At 41.2% G+C, this 16,822-nt stretch overlaps 2 protein-coding genes across 7 annotated transcripts in view; both read left to right on the top strand.

Annotated features, from left to right (window-relative positions):
* The window catches only part of myo5aa (myosin VAa), a 49,406-nt gene extending 37,390 nt beyond the window's left edge, over window positions 1-12,016 (top strand). For 2 of the 6 annotated variants that reach the window (XM_058629368.1, XM_058629367.1), the window contains exons 30-41: window positions 1,855-1,935; window positions 2,832-3,030; window positions 3,604-3,669; window positions 4,184-4,277; window positions 4,369-4,518; window positions 4,740-4,894; window positions 5,338-5,427; window positions 5,578-5,728; window positions 6,651-6,933; window positions 7,380-7,554; window positions 7,686-7,766; window positions 8,612-12,016. In XM_058629368.1, the coding sequence (XP_058485351.1) occupies window positions 1,855-1,935; window positions 2,832-3,030; window positions 3,604-3,669; window positions 4,184-4,277; window positions 4,369-4,518; window positions 4,740-4,894; window positions 5,338-5,427; window positions 5,578-5,728; window positions 6,651-6,933; window positions 7,380-7,554; window positions 7,686-7,766; window positions 8,612-8,764 (1,678 nt within the window). In that variant the 3' untranslated portion in view covers window positions 8,765-12,016. Of the gene's footprint in view, window positions 1-140; window positions 198-1,854; window positions 1,936-2,831; window positions 3,031-3,603; window positions 3,670-4,183; window positions 4,278-4,368; window positions 4,519-4,739; window positions 4,895-5,337; window positions 5,428-5,577; window positions 5,729-6,650; window positions 6,934-7,379; window positions 7,555-7,685; window positions 7,767-8,611 lie in introns of all 6 variants that reach the window. The other 4 variants (XM_058629372.1, XM_058629370.1, XM_058629369.1 and 1 more) reach the window with 4 other exon arrangements.
* Window positions 12,017-12,438: 422 nt separating this feature from the next.
* gnb5b (guanine nucleotide binding protein (G protein), beta 5b) overlaps window positions 12,439-16,822 on the top strand; it is a 9,092-nt gene continuing 4,708 nt past the window's right edge. The window contains exons 1-7 of the mRNA XM_058629663.1: window positions 12,439-12,513; window positions 13,248-13,397; window positions 14,733-14,844; window positions 14,943-15,079; window positions 15,240-15,281; window positions 15,486-15,562; window positions 16,216-16,348. Coding sequence (XP_058485646.1) covers window positions 13,272-13,397; window positions 14,733-14,844; window positions 14,943-15,079; window positions 15,240-15,281; window positions 15,486-15,562; window positions 16,216-16,348 — 627 coding nt within the window. The 5' untranslated portion in view covers window positions 12,439-12,513; window positions 13,248-13,271. The remainder of the gene's footprint in view (window positions 12,514-13,247; window positions 13,398-14,732; window positions 14,845-14,942; window positions 15,080-15,239; window positions 15,282-15,485; window positions 15,563-16,215; window positions 16,349-16,822) is intronic.

Genomic DNA, 16,822 nt, shown 5'->3' with positions numbered 1-16,822 from the left:
CTCTCCTCCATGTCCCAGGCTACGTTCATTTTTGTTTGTCCATTTTAGACTTAGCTCCACTTCCATTGCAAATATGATGTCTGTCTGGGTGTGTGTGTGTGTTTGTGTACTGTTGATGTGTGTGTGTTTGTCCTGTGCAGATCTCCTCAGTTCATGCGTAAGCCGCTGGAAGTCAATGATCTCCTGAGTAGGCTCAGGTAATGGTTGAGACGTGGCCTATGCATCGTAGAGCGGCGCATGCATGGCCACGCTGTCGCTGAACTGGGGTTGAGAAATGTTACCAGTGACGGACGTTACTGAAGCTGGAACAGCTGATTCCACAGCGTGCTGCCGCTGGTGAAAGCTTGGGTGGCTTTGCGTTGCATTTTCTGCCCTAATGGCATGATGAACCATCTAACAACAGGAGCTACATTTCAGGTCTCACTTGCTTTAACAGCAGGTGTTTAATACTTAGTACAGTAGACTTTCACTTAAAGCTGCAGTGCGTAACTCTTCTGCAGCTCGCAAAATGTATTTATCTCGTCAAACTGCTGAATTAAATCTTTGCAGCTGTCTCACTTTACCAGCACAATGTTGCTGTTGCCTTCATATTTCTTGCTATCAAGCAAATCAAATCCTCTGTGCAGAGTGTGAATGTCACTGGGCAGCAAAAAAACAACCAAAAACCACTATACTGAGAAACACAAAGAGAATTGTGTGAAGGCTTGATCCTTATTGTGTGAACTCATTTGACAGTGGTAACGGTCACAGCTACACATTTACAGTAAAGGTTACGCACTGCGGGTTTAAGTCTTGTACTGAAGCGTCAAACTCAAAACAGCAATAACAGAATCTATTTTTCAGCTCTGGTTGGACTTCTGAAAAGTTGCCGAACTCTATGCAGTGCGGTTTTTAAAAGTGTGGCATGAAAGCATGGAGATGCTCTAAATTAAAAGTGTAGCTGAGTTGTAGTTTAGCTTTTATTAACACATTCAGAAGAGACACAAAGTGATTTCCTCGCCCACTTTGGCAGTGCAAAAGGCTTTGTGCAGTTGTCCGCGGCCTCAGCTGTTTGAAATGAGTCTGGCATGAACGGAGCATGAAATGAATCCTCTTACTGTGCGTTTTATATCATGTTTTTATGTTTGTTAAAGCAGATGTGCAGCACAATTCACCAGGAGCATTTATCTTTATTCACACTAAAGGGCTGTTGCTGTATATTTTCCATGTGTTTTTTGTTTGTTCATTAATTTCACCTTCTTCTATTAGGATGCACACACTTTATCAATACAAGTCTACTAGAGCAAATAAGAAGATAGTATTATAACAGCACTCACATATACCAGTGTCGATAAGCAACACTTATTTGACAATAAACATCATCTCTTTTGCTTTTTAATTCATTCCACAGAGCTTCTTTAAAGGTTGTGCTGTGCATCCCTGCATTTATCCCCCTTTTTTTCCCTCTGTTGCTGTTTTTGTTGTATGTTTCATTTACACGCTGACATCAGATTTCAGTCTGTGGATCTCAGTAAATGCAGGAACAGACTCACTCACTCACTCACTCACTCACTCACTCATAGAAACTGAGACACAAAATTCAGCTAATGTGAGTGCACACCAGAAACAAATACCAATAACAATACAAACCAGGCTGTGAGTGCATACGAATGCAAAGTTTACACATTTAGAGAAAAGTTTAATCAGTAAAACAAATACATTAAGAGTTATTAGAAGTTAGGTGGTTCTCTCTTACACACACACACACACACACAAAGACATTGTCTTCTGCATCTCTCCTCCCCCACCCAAGCGTCCCACATTTTATTTTGTTATTCATGTTGTTCATGTTCCTTTGTGTTGTGTGTCGGTCAGATCTGCTGCTCCAGACTTCCATAAGCTGAATGAGGACGGAGAGCTGTGGCTGGTTAATCAGGGCTTAAAGGAGACCATCAGGTGTTATTGTGTTTCCAACACCAGAGTGAATTTAATTTTGCTGAGCATGATATGTTTGCCTATTCTCAGGAAAGGATGTGCGCTGCTGTTTTTCTCATGTCTACCAACCTGTCAAGAGTTTGCTCAGCAGTTGGCGAGTGTTGACAATTGAGACCACGTATCAGAGTTTGTTAGAGATCCATTATTTTAGTCTTTGCGGCTAAGAAAACACAGCTCTGAGACTTTTATGAATAGTGCCAATTACACGTGTGTTTCAATGTGTGAAATGGAATTTGGTCGATTCCGTCATGTATGCTAATATACTGCAATGTTATGGTTTTAGATTTAGTTTCAGCTAATGCTGCTGATCCTGTAACTAACCTATTTCTACTCACTTATAATGGTAGTCTGTTAAATGTCACAGCGTCACGTACCTCCGTATCTGCTAACTTGCTTTAAATGATGTTTTATTGTGTGAAACTTGTGTACTAGATTATGTTTTTACTCGTCTACGGATGTTACAATTGAATTAGCCTAGTCATCTGTCCTGTTTCAGTTTACTTGCTCTAAATACAGAGGCCAAAATTCAATTATTCACAAACTCTGATGAAAATCTGATGACTCAGCAGCTTCAGTGTTTTTATTTTTAAACTACCTTTTAATTGACTCAGTGGAATAAAGAGGCTGCGCTCTGGGCTGCTGGTACTTTCTGTATAGCATGCTGCTGTCCTGTGTCACCACAGTACCACCGTCATCTTCTCTCACTGATGTTGTTCTCTTTCCTCTTTTATTGTCCATTATAAAAACGTGTTTCGCGTTTTGCACACCGGGCAACCTCCTAATTTCTTCTTTTTGTTACCCCCCTCCCCCCCCCCATGGTTTTATGTTGGTCCAAATCCACCACCACCACCTTCCAGGTTACTGGAACACCAGCTGCAGACTCAGCGGAGAACTCACGATAGTGAGGTGGAAGTGATGCGCGGCGAGCTGCAGAGTGTCAAGGAGGAAAATAGTCGTCAGCAGCAGCTCTTGGCCCAAAACCTCCAGCTGCCCCCAGAGGCTCGAATCGAAGCCAGTCTGCAGCATGAGATCACCCGGCTCACCAACGAGAACCTGGTACGCTGCCGCACAACATACACAACTATTGCCATTATCATTACAAAATCAACAGGAACTGGAACAAGATTGGCAGGATGTGGAACCCAAATCGCATTATTCTTCGTCTTTTTGTTGTGACCGGCTCATCCACAGAACACCTCACCTCACACCTTGTTGTTGTTTGTGTTGAGTCATTCAGAACGGATGAATAAGTGAAAACCCGTCATCAGACAATACAGTAATTGATGCTAATCTAACAGTAAGTGGCAGCGACCGCACAAGAGACTGACGGTGCCACATCATCACCTTTCACAACGTATTAATGCAAGAATTATTGATATCTGGCGTCAAGGGAAGTTTTGTGATGCCAAGAAACTGCAGCACCAACAACAACACTGATACAGTGAGACACAAATTAAATGCGTTATTAAAGCATTTAGCACAGCTATTTTTTTCCTATATAACAAAGTACGTCTGTGTTGAAATGTATTTTTTCATGTTCATATTTGGGTCGATGCTCAGCGAATGAAACAGCCGCAGTGTGCGCTGTGTTTTACACACTTATTTGTGTGGATGGTTGTCACCTGACAGGAACTCTTGGCCGAGGACCCTGCAGCATCCAGAGAGGCTCGCGTCGTCATTTTACGACGGATGGTTGTATGTAGAGACAGCGTGTTTGCCTCTCTCTGTGTGTGTGTGTGTGCGCGCTTGCATGTGTATTAGAACTAACTATATGTTGCGTGATCTAAGGGAAAAGCACTCTATGTTGCTCTAACCTTCTACAGCAGTGTCTTCTACCTCCAAGCCGAGCAGCTCTGCACGTTTTTCTCTTTCCTAACAGCCAGCGAGTCCTGAAACTTCTCTTCTCTGAACAATCAGCACAGCAGCTTTGACGTTGATCTAAAAATCTGCCACAGTCTCTTCTTTGTTCTTTGCTTCTCTCGTCAACTTGTTGAATTGAGTAACTAAATAAATTTAATGAAGAATTCCCAGAATTTTAACCGTGCTGGAGTGACAGTGTGATGCAGTCTGAATCAGAGGAGGCTTGCCATTTCTCCTCACTATTCTTCCCTTCCCTCCTTCTCTCTCCTTCAGTCTTTTTGTCTGTTTTTGTTTTTGTCTACTCCGCCCTCGTCAGTCCATGTTGACAGCTCCATATTGTGTGTTTCAGGATCTCATGGAGCAGCTGGAGAAGCAGGACCGAACCATCCGCAAGCTCAAGAAGCAGCTGAAGGTTTACTCCAAGAGGATTGGAGAAATGGGAGGTACGAGCCACACCATCATCCAACAGTGGATTGAGAAACATCTCTGAGGCATCTCTATATTACCTCACGTGTGTGTGTGTGTGTGTTCTAGCGGGTCAAACTGAGGGACAGACATCTCCAGGACAGATGGTGGAAGAGCCAATCCATCCTGTCAACATTCCCCGCAGGGAAAAAGACTTCCAGGGAATGCTGGAGTACAAGAAGGAGGATGAGCTCAAACTCGTCAAGAACCTCATCCTGGGTGAGAAAAACTTTTGTCATGTCGTTTTTTTTTTTAAATTGCTAAACAAATCACAAACACTGAAATGTTTTCAGGCTGTTCCTTTCTTTAAAAAGGAGTAAATATGGAGGAATATAGCCCATTAAATCTCAAGTAATTTTCAACCTAACATGAATAATAGGGAAAATGAATGACTTTTTGTCTTAATCTAGCCCTTAACTTGTTTGTCCTGTGTTGTCCAGAACTGAAGCCGCGTGGCGTAGCAGTGAATCTGATCCCAGGTCTGCCCGCCTACATCCTCTTCATGTGTCTGAGACATGCCGACTATGTCAATGATGACCAGAAGGTCCGCACTCTGCTCACGTCAACCATCAACAGTATTAAGAAGATACTAAAGGTACTGTGGGCTTTTATGTCTGGCTGAAATCAGTCATGTTGTGTTTGAAGGGTTAGTTCCCTAAATTAGTAGTATTAGTATGTGAAATTGATTCCTACGCCTTATCACCTGTACCACCTCTAGGTGGCAGCATAGTGATAGTTATTCCACTCAGTTAGAGCGCGCCTCTACATGTAATAAGTTTAATGTTTAATATCCATATTAACTGGTCGGATGTAGTTAGTATGAGCTGATGCTGCACTGAGAATGTGTTATCTACTCCCTGTCCCTGTGTTGTTTACAGATACAGTGTAAATAGGTCTGCCCTTGTATGTTTATGTAATACAAATGTTTGTTTTCAGAAAGCTTCAGGATTCTTTAGTTACAGACTGTCTGGTAGAGTTACCGTATGACTGTTAGCAACAGGTTGACTGACCACACTGTGTCCTTCCTCTTCCTGTCAGAAACGAGGAGATGACTTTGAGACGGTCTCTTTCTGGTTGGCGAACACCTGTCGCTTCCTGCACTGTCTGAAACAATACAGCGGAGATGATGTAAGAATGACGTTGAATTTGTGTTTTTCTGATAGTTCTCTGATGTGTTTTAATGAGAAAACAGTAAAACAGACCTTTATATCACAGATTTTTGAGGCATGGACACTGTGTTCTTAAATGTGTGTGTGTGTGTGTGTGTGTGTGTCACAGGCTTTCATGAAGCACAACACATCGAGGCAAAATGAACACTGTCTGTCCAACTTTGACCTGGCGGAGTACAGACAGGTGATCAGTGACCTGGCCATCCAGATTTATCAGCAGCTGATCAAATGCATGGAGAACATCCTCCAGCCCATGATAGGTGTGTGCAAGCATTTGTCTTTGTGTGTGTGTATCCTTACAGTCTAATGTTAAATTGACGGATCTTTGTATTTTTTTTTCTTACTATTATTATTTAATTTAATTTAATTTAATTTAATTTAATTTAATTTAATTTAATTTAATTTAATTTAATTTAATTTAATTTTATTTTATTTTAACACCTCTATTGACACCTCTCATTTGAAAAGCATTACACATATTTAGGACTAGCTTCGGATGAGCAGCTCACCTTTGAAGAAGGAATAACAAACAGAATCATCAGAATTTAGGAGCTGTTCTGAATAAGGTTATGTCCAGACCTTGGATATATAAGTTATATAAATCTTGTATTTTTAGACTATGGTGCAGGAGTCTGGTGATACCGCAAACAAACCACAAGTTATATAGTTCAAACAGAGCAATTTTTTGCTTTCTGGGTGTGCATGAAATGGCTTCTAAACTTGTGTTATGCGGCGATATGGGATGGGAACCATGAGAAATAAAGCAGGTTGACATGCTGCGACTGTGCAACTAATGAATTAAAATGCCTGATAACAGACGAGCCAACATGTTCTGTTGGGATTCATCAAATTTCTCCTCCTGGGCATGACAGCTTTACAAAAAAGTAAAAGTTTTGCAAACCTAAAGTAGGTTTGCAAAACATATGTATAATAATAAATACATTATCTTGTAATGTCTGTCAGATCAAAACAAATCTATAGCTCCACTAGAGTGCCTCACAATGCGGTTATTTTGCATTTCCATTTCAAATATTGTCTGATCAAGAATATTTACCATCTAGAGCAGATCTGTCTGTGCTCAGCTTAGATGTGGGATCCTGCCCCTGGTAATTGAAACAGTCAATCAATCATGTTTAATGTACTCTAAGAACTTATTTGTGTGTGTGTGTGTCTTGGCTGCAGTCTCTGCCATGCTGGAACATGAGACCATCCAGGGTGTTTCGGGGGTGAAGCCCACTGGTCTCCGCAAACGGACGTCCAGTATCGCCGACGAGGGCACCTACACCCTGGACTCCATCCTGCGGCAGCTCAGCGCCTTCCACTCCACCATGTGTCAGCACGGCACTGACCCCGAGCTCATCAAACAAGTGGTGAAGCAGCAGTTCTACATCATCGGAGCCGTCACCCTCAACAACCTGCTGCTACGCAAGGACATGTGCTCCTGGAGCAAAGGCATGCAGATCAGGTAAGAGCTGCTGCTTGACTCCAGATGGGACAATAGATGATAGTACTGTGCGTAAAGATAAAACAAACTATCACATTAAGTTGTGCCGAATTTCTGTTATTGGAATGTTCATAAATTGAGGATGTTAATATTTCACATGGGATTTGATATGATGAGTTACTTTAAAGTGCCACAAGGGGGAGCCAGCATCTAAACAATCAGTTAACGTGTTGTTGTAACATTAGTGTTTTTACGTCAGCAATGTTTTTGAACATTTGTGACAGTATTTAATCTTTCTGTAAGCTATGAAAATGTCAGATGACAGTTGTCTGAATATGTTTAATTTGATACCAAATAATGCAATATTGACATGTATTTGGAATTATTTTGGTCACAACGATTGTGACAGGTAATGTTTGTCTTATCCATCACCGTTATACTAATCGTGTGTGTGTGTTTGTGTGAAGGTACAACGTGAGCCAGCTGGAGGAGTGGCTCAGAGACAAAGGTTTGATGCTTTGTGGAGCCAAGGAGACTCTGGAGCCGCTGATCCAGGCCGCTCAGCTGCTGCAGGTGAAGAAAAAGACGGACGAGGACGCTGAGGCCATCTGCTCAATGTGCCAGGCCCTCACCACAGCTCAGGTGAAGCATTTAATATCAAATACTATTGTGTGAAGTATGAAGTCATCGTTGAATTCATGTCGTCTCTGACTGCAGGTAAAATGTGTTTTAATGTTTTGAATGTTTTTTTTTGTGTGTTTCTTCTCTTTCAGATCGTCAAAGTCCTGAACCTCTACACTCCAGTTAATGAGTTTGAGGAGAGGGTGTCTGTGGCATTCATACGAACTATACAGGTAGATTTATCTTTACATCTGAATGTGCCTGTGTCAACCACAAGGACATGAATGCTCTATGTAAACACTGTTTTACTTATTTACAAAATGATTGTGCAGATTGTTTTTAATGTGACGGTGAGTAAATTCAAGCCTCAATTATTAACAGTTGAAAAGGTTCATCGTAGCTGTACTACAAAAGCAGGTTACAGTATATAGTGGGATGGATAATCTGACTGGAACTGTAAACATCATTATCAAGGTTTCTCCCAGACACTCAAAAGCCTACGTCACATGACATCATTTTAAGTGTGATGATCTCCTCGAAGATGAGTTTTGTGAGTCGTGGCGCAGACAAAAATTTGGTTTTCTTAATGTCTTGTAAACATGTTAGTCCGACTCAAATGGAGCTAGTCTTAATCCGACTAATGTATCTGGATAATGCAGTTCATAGTCAGACTACTCCTGCATGTATGACTTAGTCGGACTGGAGTTGGACTTGGGGTTCTGCGCATGCACCAAAATGTCCTCCCAGAAGTAGCAGACGATGTATAAACTGTAGTAATGTTGCCGGAAATCATCATCAATCAATACAGAACCACAGCACGAGCCATCTCACCTTTCAGGTCAACAGGAAACTGATTCAGTACGCACTAGCACAGAGACGGGAGTCAGTCGTACACAGTCAAAAAATAGATTTTCTCAGCTCGGCCAATTGTCCGATTGCCTGTCTTAGTGTGACAACGGCTGTAGCTTGTGCATGTTAACGAGTGAGTGGCCTGAAATCAACATATGGATTGCTTTTAAATGTTCAGATCAACGCAAGCTTTTTTTAATCTCATATGTTCTTTTCTCTCAACCCTCAGACTCGATTGCGAGACCGTTGTGAGAGTCCCCAGTTGTTGATGGACACAAAGGTGATATATCCAGTCACCTTCCCGTTCACCCCGTCCTCCCTCGCCCTGGAAACCGTCCAGATCCCCGGCTCACTCAACCTGGGCTTCCTCACCCGAGTTTAAACCGAGGCCACACAGGACAGCTATAAGAGTTTCTCTTTTTCTGTTTGGCATTGTGGCTCCTGTTGGAACCTCGAGACACATGACACCCACTGGCCCACAAAGGCCTGTAATTATATCATCAGATAAACACATTTTCCGTCACAAACACTCAATAATTATGATCTCTATGAACACAATTTCAGCAAAAAAAAAAGGTGTCATGGTATCCTGATCCTCTTAAATGTCCCTGGTCTAAACCTGGACACGAACACACAAAACACACAATCGACAAGCTCCACTTTCATCATGCATTTCAACATCCACTAAACATAGACACGCATGCCTTTGCTTGACGTGCACCACAAAAAAAAAAGTACAGGTGCACAAAGTTGCTGTAAAAAAACCCCACCATAATCCGCCTAGTGCTTGTATAAACGCGTCTTAGAGAAGCCACAGGACCCGCTCAACACCTGCAGCGCTCGCTGGCGTTGACCCTGCTCGCCTCAGCGTCGTCCTCTGTGTCTCAGCTTAGTTCCAGCTCTCGTCTTCGTTCCGCAGTGACAAGTGTACACACCCCGTACGTGACGCCCAGAGGACGATGATGTGTGATGTAGTGTCATATGTTGGGTTTGTACCACAGACAGAAGTGTCCGGTCGGGCCGCGTGCCAACGTTAGCTCGCTCTCTTTCTGTCCACCCCATGCTGAGGTCACCACGAACCACACGGCGTTCTGTTCTATGCTGTTGTTTTCCTCTCCGAAGTAGTCGACACAAGCCGAGACGGAGCTCATCATTTGTACTATATTAGTTATACATATATACATATATATATATATTAATAATATATCATGTATTTTATTTATTGCCTATGTCTCCGTCCCCGCCCTCCATTTTTAATGACGACAAGCTTCCTCTTTGCAGAAAATGTGTCCAGTATGAATACATGATGGGACCATCATTTCCCCAAGATGAGCAGCTTTGTAAAGGGCGTTTTAGTTCAGGTATAGGTTATTTATGTCCGTATCAGGTACGTTTTGTAGGCTAGTTAAACAAGTGCAGGCACAGACGATTGTTTGTTAGTTTGCTCCGCTTGCAGAGATGCTGCTTTGTTGTGACACCCCCGCGTTTGTGGCAAATAAAGTGTAGCAAGGGTTTTAATTGAGTTTTTGGGGGTTTAAACTGCTAAATCTTTTACTGTTTGCAGCCGTGACAGAGAGAGATTCTCGGCTCACAGCTTTGAAAATGTTTCACCCTCGTTGTGCGGTTAATTATTTCCGGCGTTGTCATTTTGCATCGTCGAGCCATGCGTCGCGTTTGTACGTCACGGAGAGAGAGACGGTTTCACAGCGCGAAGCACAACAGCGCCACGTGAATGCATCTTCAGATCTGATCACGGAAACCACATTCTGATTTCATGTCACAGCAGCGCGACTAGAGCTTCGATTCACTCGGCTTCTCCCGACACACACGTGAATTTTGTCCTTGCAAAACATGACATGTCCACTTGTGAATGAATCTTTAAAAAAAACGTTCTCACACTAATGCTAACTGTGGTTTTATGATTACAGATATCTAAGAACTGTCACGCCTTTCTGTACAGCTGTTTTTTTTGTAACCAAATCACATGCACGTCATTGTTGTTGTCACTCTCTGTTTGTATGTTTTGGTCCAGATATAAAGACTTATTTGGTTCTTGAGTGCACCACAGAACTCACTCGGTCAGGATGTTGCACTGTGTACAGCCGCCTGTTGAACATGCATGGACTTAGCTTTATAGGAACTGAACCTCCATGTTACTGCTGTTTAATTTTGCCCATAGTGAAGCCGTGGTGTTCACTGAGTCATTGAGGTTGTTTTTCCCCCCTTTTGTGCCATTAGTATTAGCAGTCAACCAAATTTGCCTCTGTGGACCTTATTTTGCCTCACAACCTTATTCCTTAATGATCTACACTTTTTTTGTTTTGTTTACATACAGCAATTGTGAATGGTCACCAAAACGAAAACTCTTTTTGTTTGTTTGTTTAATTTAAAGTCGAAAGCTGAATCTTCTGAAAGGAACAAATGAAATAAAGGATGGAAAATAATTCCAGTGGCGAGACGAACCAGGGAAATATGAACATGCTGAGAGATAAAAAGTGAAGTATCTCATTAAATGCCGTGAAGCAGACCGCCGTGTCTCTCGGGCACAGGCCACAGATGGAGTGGAATATCAACTTAATGTGTAATAATAAGGTGTTTGTGTTGCACACATTTTAAATCGGTCTGCCTTTTTTTTGTTACATCGCTTGGATTCATAGGTAGTTTAAAGTCTGGTGAGTGTAAAGAGTTTAAATGTGAGGAGAGAGCGCGAGAGAGATAGAATGTGAATGTTTAATATATAGTTAATGACGTCTATCAGGATTCCAGCTGCGTGAACAAAGCCTTATCTGAGTTATTAGCAATCTGAATGACTTGCACACATCATTGTCATCATTGTTTTCTTTCTGTTGTTGCAGTATTTTTTTTTTCCTTTGTAAATTGAGTATCATGTGTTGTTTTTCATCAGGTGTTTTGTTTTCGTCCGACAGTTTTATTCTATTTTTAAAACATTGCAGAGGATGGCGGGTAAATCATAGATCGTCTAGACTGTAAAAAGAAACACTCATGTGGCCCCTCCAGCTTCCTCTGCCACATTCCCTCTGTGATTGGATGCTTTCTTTTCTTTATCAGTATTTGTTGTTGTTGTTGTTGTTGTTGTTTTTCCTGTTCTGTTAAAAACTAAATGAAGGCATGATGCCACAGGTAAGAGAACAAACTCGTGTGAGTCTGGTGGATGCAGCTCCAGACTGTTGTTGTGGATGTATCGCTGAGCCGAGCGGTGGCGTCTCGCTCTCCTGGGCTTCTCTTTGGAAACTATCATTCCTTCACTCTTGTGTTTTCACATCCAGAGAGAGAGAGTTGGCTGTACAATAATAACACAGACATTATAAATGGTCATTGTTTTTATCAGCGTTAGCATAAATTGTGCCATTATATATATATATAAAAAAAACAAAACAAAGTAAATGAATAAGATTAAAACAGCATATCTCGTGACCCCAGCTCTCATGAACGACGACGCTGAACTCGGCACCGAGCGACGTCCCCTCTCTACACCCACGTGTACATTTGACAAACTGGACTGTTTGTAGTTTCTGGTAGCTGTGCGTAGTGAATGTGTTCACTGTTTAGAAACTAAGAAACTTGGAATACATTGTCAAAAGTGTAAAAGTAAAATAAAAGAATTCAAGCACTGCTGGATTGTCTTTGGGGATCTTTTTTTTGTTTTGTGTTTTTAGAAAAATGATTTCATTCAAGTCAAACTAATTGCATAAGAAAACTACAAACATATATATATGTATAAATAAATATACATATATATATATATACAAACATACAAACAGTGCAATAAATAGTTTTTTCCTTCTTTAATTCATTATGCTGGCACAATCACAAATAGTTTTTCACTTAGAACAAATTACATGATGAATATGTTTTTTTCACATTCTTAAATCAACAACTAAAAATCCATGGATGAGACCATAGACGTTCTGGTGATGCAGCGTGGAAGTATGAAGCATGAAGGTAAAAACAGAGCAGAGTTGCAGCTTAAACACTTGACTAAGAAGCTTACAGTTCCCTCTCTGTCCCTCGCTGACAATCCTCTTCAGTGGAAAAACGCAGCTTAGATCTTCGGCCACAAACACTGTACCAGCTCCACAGAGGGGAGAAAAAAAAAGATTCTCTGCTGAAGTAAGGTTTATCCTTCACTTTTATTTAACCTTGTTTTTTTTAGCTGTTACATAGCTGCTAACTGTAGAAAGATTGTGATTTGATACAGAAATACTGATTTGTGGAATCAGTTGTGTGAATGAAACTGGAGTTCACAGTAGTAGAGCTGCTGTAATCATTCATTTAAAACCTTGTATTTGATAGTGCTGAATATGTTTTTGATGGATGGTTTCATGGAGTTAAAACATCATCAACTTAAGCCTCACATCTATGTAGAGTATGTGAGAGGTCTGGTGAATTCTCACTTCATACTATTTTCAGACATTTTTACACATAATCGTCCATTGTCACACTTTTCCTGCACACTTCTAAATCAATAGGAGGAACTTAAATGTTTAATATTGCACCTCAATCGGAGGAAGACTGTAGTTTATCATGGAGCTTTTGACATAACTGATACATGGATGGAAAATGACTTACAAGAAACAAGTATTATTGTTACTGCATTCAATTCAACTAAATTAAATTACATTCAATTACATCAAACAGAGTACATGTACAGTAGAGCTTGAGCTGTAGTTTATCAGCTGTGCTGCATTTGCCTCCTCTGGAGCTCAAGAGAAGGCTGTAGGATCAGGCTGGAGTAGATTACTGACGACTTATCTCCACGCTCTCTCTCGCTCACATACACACAGGCTTCAGCCTCAAAACCTCTCCTGAATGAATGGATCTTTTTCATCCTGTGCTATCCACAGGTGTTTGTGTGACCACCTGCAGCCATGTGTGATCAGACGTTCGTGGCGATCACCTTTGGCCCCTGTGACAGCTGCGGGAACCCCAGTCCTCTGATGAACATCTACATCAAGAGTGAGGCCATCAACTACTGCTCCTTCTGCGTGGAAATGGTGTGTATGATGTTCACAGCTGCCCACGCAAATCCACCGCAAACAGTGTGGCCACGTTTGCAGGTTTTCCTGAAAGCTTTAGTCGTTAAAGGTCCAGGGTAAGAGTTAGTGACATCTACTGGTGAGATGGGAGTGTGCAACAAATGCAGTCAGGGAACTGCAGAGGCCTTCACATACCAGAAAGAAACACTCGTCTTCCTCTCTCCTTCTTCCTCTTTGTTGTTGGCTTATGTATTACATGTATGTGAGTGTAAGGGTCAGGGTAAGTTTGTGCGATAAGCTTCTATTTCAGAACATGAAGCATGTCAGCAATGCCTTAAAGGGCTATTTCGGCCACGCTGCTGCTGTGTTTGTTTAATTCACGTTCTACTAGAGAGTTGGAATTCATTTTCTTTTAAATTGATTAGATTTTTCAGATCTGTTCCTCATAATGCTTGTTATAATTGACAGAAACACAGTGTAGGGCTTTTATATTCTTTGAAAGCAGCATTTATTTTTACTCTGTCGTTGTGGGAATGAGACGTGGAACTCAGATCCACTGTCTGATGATCAAATAAAACATTTATCCCTGGATATTAGTAAAAAAAAAAAAGCTATTTTTATTTTCAAGTAAAATAGAAGTGGGCCACATGGAGGAGTAGTGGCTATCACTGTTGCCTCACAGCAACACTGTTTCAAGTCCCGGTTTGACTGAGTTTTCATGTTCTCCCCGTGTTTGCGTGGGTTTTGTCTTGATTCTCTGGTTTTCTCGTTCCATTTTGAGATCTGGAAGTTCCCTCTGACTGGGACCGGTCACACACCAAACCTTTCTGTGTCAGTGACAAGGAGGTACAGATTAGGACAGGCCTCACTGTGTGTGTGTGTGTCTTTTCTGCCATTAAACACTGATTTTGTTGAGACCAGTAGTTGTCATGGAGACGAAACCTGGTCCTAATGAGGCAGAACCTCCTTTCTGAGGAACTGGTTAAGTTTAAGGCTAAGATAGGAATTGTGGTTAGGTTAAGGTTTGAGTTCATCATTAGCTGGTTATGAATAAGGTTAGGGATAACACTTGTGTGTGTGTGTTTGAGCGTGAGAGAGAGAGAGAGAGAGAGAGAAAGAGAGAGAGAGAGAGAGAGATAGAGAGAGGGGAGGGGGAGAGAGAGAGAGGAGGGGGATGAGCAGCAGCAGCAGCAGCAGTGTCTCCATCACAGTGCATCACAGTCACACTTGAGCACAAACCTCTTAACAAACCACTAACCATCAACCAAACGAGCGTCCTGTTCCCTATTAATCTGCCCTGTTTCTCCCTCGTTTTCCTTCCCCTCCTCTTCCTCTTCCTCACTTCCCTCAAAGATGGCCTGTCGGGGGCTACAGAAGGGAGAGAGCCTGGCTACACTAAAGACAGAGAGCGACACTCTGAAGAAGAAACTAGAGGAGGAGAGAGGCAAGCTGAACGACGTGGAGTGTGAGTGTCTGAATAACTGCAACTCAGCAACTACACACACACACACACACACACACACACACTTAAGTTTCACTTATAGTAGTTGTGTTGTGTGTCAGTGCACCAGGTGGCTGAGAAGACTGAGGTGTTGAACCCTCTCTCCGTAAAGACGAGGCGTGTAATGAAGGGTCACACCAACAAGGTGCTGTGTATGGACTGGTGCAGTGACAAGCGTCGCCTCGTCAGCTCCTCACAGGTGCACATGTGCACACATTTACACGTGTGATACAGGCTGGTATATTAGCAGTAGCAGTAGTAGTAGTAGTAGTAGTAGTAGTTGTTGTTTACTAGCGTAGTGTGAAATTTGACAGTATATTATGTTTTTATGTGATGCTGATTTATGTTCTCTCATGTAGGATGGAAAAGTGATTGTGTGGGATGCGTTCACTCTTAATAAGGTGAGTAGAAATCTGTGTGGTACTTATTGTTTTTAGGAATAAAGGACAACACATTACAGAGATTATTACCATTTTTTTTATTATTACTCTTAGGACAGAAAAAATGACTACATTTTCCTCAAATGACTCAGATCTGCAGACGTACACGTACTGAACATAATCCTTATGGTTGTGTGTGTGTGTGTGTGTGTGTGTGTGTTACAGGAGCATGGGTTGGCTCTGCCGTGTACATGGGTTATGGCGTGTGCTTATGCTCCCTCGGGTTGTGCAGTGGCGTGTGGGTGAGTACAAACACTTTTTTCATTACATTTGATTCCTAAAATCAAATATCATCAGCTTCACTCACTCACTCATCTTGTACCACTTTATTGTTCAGCTTCACTCTAATAGTTAAATAATATTAATATTTAGAAAAGGTTTGCAAATAACTGACTACTGTTACAAATATATTTGTTTAACTTTGCAAAGCAGACAAGTTATCTTGACAGGCACTATGTAGCTCAACATTATCATTGTTATTGTTATTATTATTATTATTAATAATAATAATAATAATAATAATAATAATAATAATAATAATAATAATAATAATAATAATAACAATAATAATAACACTAATAATAATAATAATAACAATTATGATATTGTATTATTATTATTATCATCATCATCATATGTAAATTCATTTCCCACTTCACTTCTATCTAGATAATTTTTTACAATTTTCTTATTTTTTCTATTATGTTTTTTTTATTGTTTTTATGTTTTATACTCTGTTGTTTTACACTTCGGTGAACCGTGGTTGTTTTTAAATGTGTTAGGGAAATCAGGTTGACGTGACTTGTCTGTTAGCATCTGTGTTTTGGTTTAAAACACTTTTTTGTGTTTTTTGAATAGTGAATTGACCTCTGTTGTTTTTCATGTGCTCTCAAAGTGGACTGGATAACAAATGCTCCGTGATCCCGTTGTCACTTGACAAAAATGAGAACTTGGCCGCAAAGAAGAAGTTGGTTGCAATGCACACTAACTATGTGTCAGGATGCACCTTCACCAACTCTGACATGCAGGTAAACACCAGTGTGAAGAACATACTGTGCATCATCTGTGTGTCAAATTCACCAATTCACTTCTCATTTCAACTCTGATGGGCAGAGAAATGAGAAGTGAATTGGTGAAACAATTGCAGTGAGTTTGTTTTCATATTTGTATTTATTTCAACAAACAACAAAGTAGTAAGGGAAGTTTTTGTTTGGAGTAGCAGGGAATGTTTTAAGGGAGGCATTGAGATTGAAGTATTTTTTATGCAGACTGAGATGTTAAGCTTCAATAATTTACTCCATTCTGGCATCAGTGAGCTGGATGATGGTACGTGAGGTAAGAGGAGGTCAGGAGGTGAGAGGAAAGAGGAGAGAGGAGAGAGGAGACGGATGACAGGACTTAGGATGGGGCAGAGGAGAGAGGTGGTCGTTGATGCCGTGTGTATTAATAGATGCTGAGTGGCTTTTATCTAGGAAAGAGAGGAGAGCAGTGACCAGAGGGCA

This window comes from Solea solea, chromosome 5, assembly GCF_958295425.1.
Source record: "Solea solea chromosome 5, fSolSol10.1, whole genome shotgun sequence".
NCBI lineage: Eukaryota > Metazoa > Chordata > Actinopteri > Pleuronectiformes > Soleidae > Solea > Solea solea.
Note: the sequence above shows the minus strand (reverse complement) of the source record. Positions and strands in the feature narration are given on the sequence as shown.